This window comes from Parus major, chromosome 1 (genome assembly GCF_001522545.3).
Source record: "Parus major isolate Abel chromosome 1, Parus_major1.1, whole genome shotgun sequence".
NCBI classification, from domain to species: Eukaryota; Metazoa; Chordata; class Aves; order Passeriformes; family Paridae; genus Parus; species Parus major.
This window is the reverse complement of record NC_031768.1, coordinates 333401-341547: the sequence shown is the minus strand read 5'-3', so window position 1 is coordinate 341547 and position 8147 is coordinate 333401. Positions and strand designations below refer to the sequence as shown.

The 8147-nt window shown below is 55.6% G+C and overlaps 1 protein-coding gene and 1 long non-coding RNA gene across 2 annotated transcripts in view; both read left to right on the top strand.

Moving 5' to 3' along the window:
- LOC107199784 overlaps positions 1 to 1014 on the top strand; it is an 8216-nt gene extending 7202 nt beyond the window's left edge. The window contains exon 4 of the long non-coding RNA XR_004498923.1: positions 566 to 1014. This is a non-coding gene — a long non-coding RNA (uncharacterized LOC107199784). The remainder of the gene's footprint in view (positions 1 to 565) is intronic.
- Positions 1015 to 1317: 303 nt separating this feature from the next.
- On the top strand, positions 1318 to 8098 carry LOC117243680 (olfactory receptor 52B2-like). The gene is made up of 2 exons (XM_033516429.1): positions 1318 to 1842; positions 3387 to 8098. The coding sequence occupies exons 1-2, from the start codon at positions 1716 to 1718 to the stop codon at positions 4400 to 4402; spliced, it is 1143 nt and encodes a 380-aa protein (XP_033372320.1). The 5' UTR covers positions 1318 to 1715; the 3' UTR covers positions 4403 to 8098.
- The last annotated feature ends 49 nt before the right edge of the window (positions 8099 to 8147 follow it).

Sequence of the window (8147 nt, the reverse complement as noted above, 5' to 3'; positions counted from 1 at the left end):
GGGTGACAGTACCCCAATCCCTGGGTGACACCAGGAGCCCCGGGTGACAGTACCCCAATCCCTGGGTGACACCAGGAGCCTGCCTGGCTGCAGGACCATTTCTTGCCTCACAGGGACCTCTGGAGTCCCTGTCCCAGTGTCTCCCGTGCCAGTGGTGCTGTCCTTGTCCCATCTCTGCTGCACAGGCTGCAGCTTCCCAATGAGCTCCGTGCTTCTCTTCCTCATGCCAGCCCTGCCCTGTGTGTGCCCCAGCTCTGGGGACAGCAGGGACATCCCCCACATCTCACTGTTCCCATCTGGGAACTCCTGGGCTCCATCCCCGCTGCTGGGCTCTGCTCAGCCCCTGCCATGCTGGATCCAGGTTCCTGCTGCTGCCCCTGAAGGCTCCCAGCTGCTGCTGTGGGGTGGGATGTGGGGCAGGGCTGTCTCTGGGACCACTCTGGGGTGTCCATGGCAAGGGGGACAGGGGGGCAGCTGGAAACCAGCCCAAGCTGGAGGGAAACTGGAGCTCCCCGTGCAAGGGCTGTGTCTGAGGCACAGCAGCAGCGCATCCTCTGCTCCACAGAACGACAGAATCGCCTGGAGAAAACCTCCCAAGCCATTGAGGCCAACCTTCAACTGAGGAATTTCCTGTGCAGCTCCTGCCCTGCCAGGCCAGCGGCTCGGTGCTGGCAGCAGGGATGGGCACGGCTCTGCTGCAGGAGGGGCTGCAGCCACCCCGGAGGGAGCCCAGCTCCTGCCCTGGAGAGCTCACAGCATCATCCAGATCCCTTCCTGCAGCCAAAGCAAGGGGAATCCAGTCCAAATGCCACATTTTGAGATGCATGAGGCAGCAGAGGAGAGACAGCACCAATATTTGTAATTGCCTGGCTCCTGTTGGACATTTCCAGATGCTGCAGGAGTGATGGTGCCTCCTCAGAGCGTTGTTGCATTTCCTGGATGCAGGATCCTTCTGCCACTCCCTCTTCCTTGTAACCCCAGGAGCCGCATCTTTGGGGAGGGAGGGAGATGAGTCCCGGGGTAAAGGTGGGGTGGGAAGGGAGGGGAGGGGACTGAGATCAGTGTCACTGGGTGGGGCAGGACACTGCTCAATATTGACTTTTCTGACAATATTTTTTGCACTTGATGGTCTTAAAGGTCATAAAATTACAGAATTTTGGAATCCAGCGTGGTTTTGGTTGGGAGGGACCTCAAATCCCACCCAGAGACCCCCAGCCATGGCAGGGACAGCTCCCACTGTCCCAGGAGCTCCCAATGTCCAGCCTGGCCTTGGGCACTGCCAGGGATCCAGGGGCAGCCCCAGCTGCTCTGGCAATTCCATCCCAGCCCCTGCCCACCCTGCCAGGGAACAATCCCTGCCCAATCATGATCCTGTAGATTGTTGATTTGATCAATGACCTTCAGGATAATTACAATCACGATGATAGGTCACTGCCCAAGGGCTGGCGTTGGGTGGCAGAGGGGCCCTGGCAGCTTGAGGGGAAGGGAGTTCTCCGTGTTTAGGGAGGTTTCAGCAGTGGAACGGGACAGTTTTCACCTGCAGACATCCACGATGCTCTGGATCCCAGGAGCGCCCAGGCTGTGCCCATTTCCTGCTCAGCTCTTCTCCAGCCCGGCCCAGTGGCCGGTGAGGAGAGAGGAAAATCACTTGCAATGCAAATGATGGAAAAGCAGGAAATGCCTCACCTGGGAGTGTTAAATGCTGTTAATGGTTAATGCACCGGCAATTTAAACCTCCCCAGGTCCAGGGACTGATGCTTCTTCTGAGGTGTGGGACAGAGAGGACCGGTATCATCAGCTTTGGGCTCCCCCGAGCTCTGCTCCACTCGGGGCTGGCCCTTGGTGAGTCATTGAATGTGAAATGCTGGGGCTTGGGGCACTGATTCTCTTGGAAAAGACTGAAGGGAAGCAAAGTGGTGTGTGAGAGGAATAGATTTCCATATATCTGGGAAGTGGAGGTGGAAAGTCTCGCTGAGCTGCTTTGTAGCCCACACACAGTAACACCAGCTGGTGTTGGAGCCTGGGAATGCTCCCAGGCAGATTTAATCCCCTGCTCTAGACCCACACTGCCTTGATTCACCTGGGTAATGTGGGTGTGCAAGTGGAAGAGGCGACTGGACAAATATTTGCAGTGAGCTGAAGGTCTTTTCTGTACTGAGCCATGTTTTCAGTAGACTTTTGGTTCAGGGAGGCTGAGAGTCTTTAATGGAAGCACTCAGAAATGCAAACATGTCTGGCTTGGGTACCTGCTGCTTGCAATGAAAGTAAATCAGGCTGTGAGCAGGGAAGATTTATCTTTGCTCTCAATCCAACTGGTTTTCCTCTCCCCCAACCCTGGCCTGGAGTTTTTCTAATGTATGATGGAGTTTACACAGGGAATGGGACTGGGGGTAAGATGGGGGAAGCACATAAACCCAGCAGTCCTGTGGTGCTTCTCCTCAAAGCCCTGCTCATGGCAAGGCTTTTGTGGAGGACTTGCAGCTTGGCTTGTTTGCATTATTCAAATCTTCAAAGCTCCCCTCGGGCTGGTCAGTCATGGGGGATGGAGGCTGCCCCAGCACTCCAGGAGCTGGGAAAACTGGAACGGTGCTAGGGCTGAGCATCAGTGCAGAACTCTGCATTTGGGGTGTCCCTCTGGGGTATTTCTGCTTTGGGCCATAATTTCTTTGTCCAAGGATCACTCTGTGCATACCACCATGTCTTTGCCCCTCTTAATGAAGGAGTGGGAAAGGAATGAAGCAAAAGGCAGGATAAGAAAGGGCTCCCTCCCAGCTGGGAGAGCTGGGCTTGTTCAGGCTGGAGAAGAGAAAGGCTCCAAGGTGACCTTGGAACCCCTTCCAGTGCCTAAAGAGTTCCAAGTGAGAAATTTGATGTGTGGCCACAGCCCTCAGTGCAGTTGGATGTCAGTCAATGCCCAACATTGATACTGGGGAAAGATTTATTGCTATATTTGGGATTTTACAAGGAACTTTGTTCATTGGCCTGAGCAGGGTGAGAAATTGTGTCATCTCACCTCCCTGGAGGGACCTGGAGTCCCACCACAGGTGCGGCTCTGTGTGTGCTCACAGATGGAGCCACTGACTGTGACAGGGCTGAGGGTGACTTCTATGACTATTTCTATGACTTTTACAAGGTTTTTGTGGCAGTGGATAAAGCAGAGCTGGAAAAAGGCCTGACCTGTTTAGCAGTGGGAGGACAGAGATGTTTTCCAAAGACACGCTGTGTAGGAGTGACAGAACAAACAGGGTCCTTTGTACAGAACACAGCGAGGGAACCCTCAGGGTGGAAGGCAGCTGCCTTGTAACTTGTGTCCTGATTTGTGACGTCTGCCAGGGTGTCACGGGCAAATCCACAGGTGTCATTGATCCCTTCTCTTTCTGGCACAGAGCTGAGTCAGGCTGACCCCGAGCACGGGAACACCATGTACGAGCTCAACGAGAGCAGCTTCGACCCCATCACCTTTGTCCTGACAGGCATCCCGGGCATGGAGGAGTCCCACATCTGGATCTCCGTCCCCTTCTGCCTGATGTACCTCACCGCAGTGCTCAGCAACCTGGTCCTTCTGTTTGTCATCACCACGGACCGGGGCCTCCACGAGCCCATGTACCTGTTCCTCGCCATGCTGGCTCTCTCTGACCTCATGCTGTCCACCACCACCGTGCCCAAAATGCTGGCAATCTTCTGGTTCAGTGCCAGGGAGATTTCCTTCGATGCCTGCATCACACAGATGTTCTTCACCCATTTCAGCTTCATCGTGGAATCCTCCGTGCTGCTGGCCATGGCCTTTGACCGCTACGTGGCCGTGTGCGACCCGCTGCGCTACGCGTCCATCCTGACCCCGTCGGTCATCGGCAAGATCGCCGTCAGCGCCGTGGCCCGCGGCTTCTGCATCATGTTCCCACCCATCTTCCTCCTGAAGCGCCTGCCCTACTGCGGGCACAACGTGATGCCCCACACCTACTGCGAGCACATGGGCATCGCCCGCCTGGCCTGCGCCGACATCAGGGCCAACGTCTGGTACGGGCTGACCACGGCGCTGCTCTCCTCGGGCCTGGACGTGGTGCTCATCGCCGTCTCCTACGTGCTGATCCTCAGGGCGGTGTTTCGCCTCCCATCCCGGGAGGCTCGCCTCAAAACCCTCAGCACCTGCGGCTCCCACCTCTGCGTGATCCTCATGTTCTATGTGCCCGCCTTCTTCTCCTTTCTCACGCATCGCTTTGGCCACCAAATCCCCAGTCGCGTCCACATCCTCCTGGCCAACCTCTACGTCGTGGTGCCGCCCATGCTCAACCCCATCGTCTACGGGGTGAGGACCAGGCAGATCCGGGAGCGCGTCCTGCGCCTCCTGTGCCCCGCGGGGGACAGGGAGCGTCCCTGCCCCGGCTGGGGGGGCGGCTGCTGAGCGGGGGGAAGAGGGACGGGGTCTGGAAAGCAGCACCAAAGGCTGCAGCTCTTCTCAGCCTGGAGGAACTGCTTTGCCCAAGGGGTTCAAGGGAAGCTGAAGGTGGTGTGAAACGTGGATGTGGGTCATCGACATCTTCACTGCTGCTGTCTTCTCCTGGAGCTGCTTCCCCTGAATTTCCTTCACTGGCAGAGACTGGGTAGGTTCAGCTGAGAAGCATCAATGCCTGCTGACTCAATGTCACTGTTACAGCTGGTTATGTTTGCTGTCCTACAGCTCGATTTCTGCCTGTTCCTGCACCTTCCTAACAGTGTCCAGACCATGGACACCTTGTTGGCTGCCAGACTGAAGCATGGCACACCAAGCATGGCTGGATGGGTGTCACACCGCTCACCATGGCCCAGCGGGGCTACACCCTCCTGTCCTCACTGCTGAGGGACCCTGCCACTTCCTACTGCTGAAGGTGTTTCCCTGCTGAAGTGCTCTGAGAACCTGGGAAAGGCTTCATTGTCCTGTGTAAGAGGGAAATATTTCCCTTAATCCGTGACTCCCAAACGCAATCCAAGCCTTTAGAGTGGTGTTTGAGGGGACAGTGGTCCTACAGCCACCACATCCCACAGGGCTGCTTTCTGTCTTGGCCAGCCCAGCTGTGCCTTGTCCAGGCAGCATCCAGGGAGTTTTGGTTGTGATCAGGGAGCCCTTTCTGGAGGCTCCACAGTCCAGCTCTCCTGGCAATGCCAGGAGTGGGATGGTGTGGCCCTGTGTCACCCGTGAGGCCCCACGAAGGGCCTGGTGTGTTCCTGATGTTACTCATGGGATGGAGCAGATCAGCCATCGCTGCAGAATGTCCTTTTGCCCTGACTGTGAGGGCAGCCAGCACTTGCCAGTCCCACAGCCTGACTGGGCTGCAAAGCTTTCAGACCTGCCCATGGTGGGGAAAGCACTGCTCAGAGACCTCAGAGGTGTCTCATCTGCAGAGGGTGGTGACCCTGGACATGCTGGGGAACGGCTCTGCCAGGATCTGGACTCTGTGAAATGTTGTGCCCTGCATCAGGGCGGGAGCTGTGGGACCTTTCTGGGCTGGTGGAACCCGATGTTCCTGGTGGAGGGCAGGAGCCATGGACACAGCAGGTGTGTTCAGACCTGAATGGCACAGGAGCAGAGCTCAACACAGCAACCCAACCAGCAAACTGCTCCAGCCACACCAGTAATGCTGCCACGACTTCAGGAGAAAAGGGGAAGAGACACAGTCATGATTTCAGATCAAAACCCCCCCCAAAAGTTTTTCACTTTTGCAGCACGTTTCTTCTTTGTTTTATTTTCCTCTGATCTGATCAAAGGTGGCACCCTGTGACTGGCACAGGGGAAATGAAAGTCTGTTCATTAAAGGCTGTTTGTGTACCAGCAGAGATAACGGAGCTGGGTACAAAAGCTGCTCGTGTCGCTGGGTTCTTTCAATGTCCTCAGAACGTTCGTGCTTGCATTGGCTTTCTTAGCAAAAAGGAAAAAAACAAAAGAGTGTTTGCACAGAGCAGCCATGTGATTTTTGATAGGAGAGGAGCTGTGAGAAGGAAAATGTGTCAGGAGAGCATGCTGCTGTGGGCAGCTCTAAGAACAACTGAGCTGCCACCTGGACCTGTCAATGTACAGAGCTTGGAGCATCCTGGGACAGGGGAAGGTGTCCCTGCCCCTGCCAAGGGCTGGAATCAGATGAGCTTTAAGGTCCCTTCCAGCCCAAGCTGTTCTGTGATTCCATGACTCTGGGTGTTCCTTGGGGTCTCCCAGCATGGTCCTACACGATGGAGGAGGCAGTTCTGAACTCTGCTCTGCTCTGGTGGGTGTGGTGCCAGCTCAGGAGCAAACTGCCCAGGGAAACGTCCCCAGGTCAATGAATCACCAGCTGGACCATTCCTGGCCAGGGGCCCGTGCCTAATGGGGCATTAGCCAGCCAAGCAGGGAGATTTATATTTCCAGGTGGTTAAAATGTCAGCTTAATAGCTCACACAGGGTGGGAAACCACAGCTCCTTCTTTTTTTTTTTTTTTTCCCCCCAAATTGGGAGACACCCATTGTTTTTTTAGCTCAGCTCACGATTTTGTGTGTTTGGATTACAAGGATCTTTGCCTGCCTGTGGCACAGAGTTAGAATGAGATGAGCTTTAAGGTCTCTCCCCACCTCAACCATCCCACAATTCCATTATTCTATAATTCCCACTGGTGTTTTTCCCACATAGCACATGCAGGAAGTAAATGGAATCTCAAAAATCTTTGGAAAATAACTGGAAGTCGCCGAGAAACACTTCTGTGCCCTCAGTGAATGTTCCTGTGCCTGAAGGAAGAGCTGAGCCTGTGCCTGGGTTGGAGATGGAGCCTGGGGTTTGTGCCCAGCCGGGCTCTTGGTGTGTGTTTGAGAGGGGAGCGTTCCCCAGCCTGTGATTGCTTTCTGCACGGACTGGGACCAGCTCTGCTTTCAGCACAAAGCTCTGAGTGTGCCAGGTTCAAGATCCCCATTTCCACGCAGCTTTATTGCTGCTGACAGACAATGGCTCTTTGTTACCTGTCCTTCATCTGCGCTGGCCGCGGTGCTTCAGAGCAGAGGAGCTCCCTGATTTTAGCTCTCCCCTTTCCCTCTTCACTGCCTTGGCAAAGGGCAGGACAGAGGCTCCTTGGGAAGGGAGGAGGGGAGAGGAGAGCATCCCTCGCGGTGCCAGCGAGCGGCTGGGGCATGGAGCTCACCTGGGAGGGTGAGGAGTGCCCCGGAGCTCAGGGTGTCCCGTCCCTGGAAGTGTTCCAGGTCAGGCTGGATGGAGCCTGGGGCAGCCTCGTCTAGAGGAAGGTGTCCCTGCCCATGGGAGGGAGAACCAGGATGATTCTATGGTTCTGTGAAATGTTAATTTAATAAAATCCCACTTCACAGGCAGAAGATAAAGAGCACCAGCTCCCTGCCTGAAACGAGATGGTAACTCAGCCTTCGGGGGGAAGTTTTGGGTGATTGGTTTGATCTCATGGATCAGAGATTCCTGCTGCTCCCAAAGGTCCCTAACAGCTCCCTGAAGGGTCATGGCAGTCTGGAGGCTGCTGACTGCAATTTCCCTGCCCTCACTGCACAGCCTGCTGAGGGTCTCTGCAGGTTTCTAGGAGGTCCAATAAAACCAGAAATGGGGAAAAAAAAATCACCTGAGAGGGTTTTAGCAGTAATCTCTGCTGATCTCCAGCTCAGAGCTCCCAATTTCCTCTCCACTGAGGTTCCCAAAAAGTAAAAACAGCTCTTGGTCCTGAAGCAGTCGCAGTGTGTGGAAGAACGGGGCAGAGCTCACGGCTGGTGGCCAGGTCCTGCCAGCCCGGGCTGGCCCCGGAGCCCCTTTGTGGCCCAGGGTCGGGAGATGAAATGTGCAGCGAGTGACTGGAGCAGGGTGATGAGCCAAGGGGTGGTGAGGGCTCACTCAGCTCCTTCAGGGGCACCGGGAAGGTTTTCAGGGCTTGCACAGCCGGTGCAGCCACCCGGGCACAGGAGCACAGAGCCCTCCCCACCCTGCAGGGCACCCCTGGACCGGGTACAAACACGGGCTGGGGCTGGCCCAGCTGGCCCAGGACAGCTCAGCAGGGGAGGGACTGACACAACAAGGCTGGGACCTGGCGCTGGGGGTTCAGCCTGTTGGGGGTTAGCTGCGGGCTAGGTGTCTTTTTTTATTTTATTTTTTGTTTTGTTGTGTTGTGTTTTGTTGTGTTGTGTTTTGTTGTGTTTTG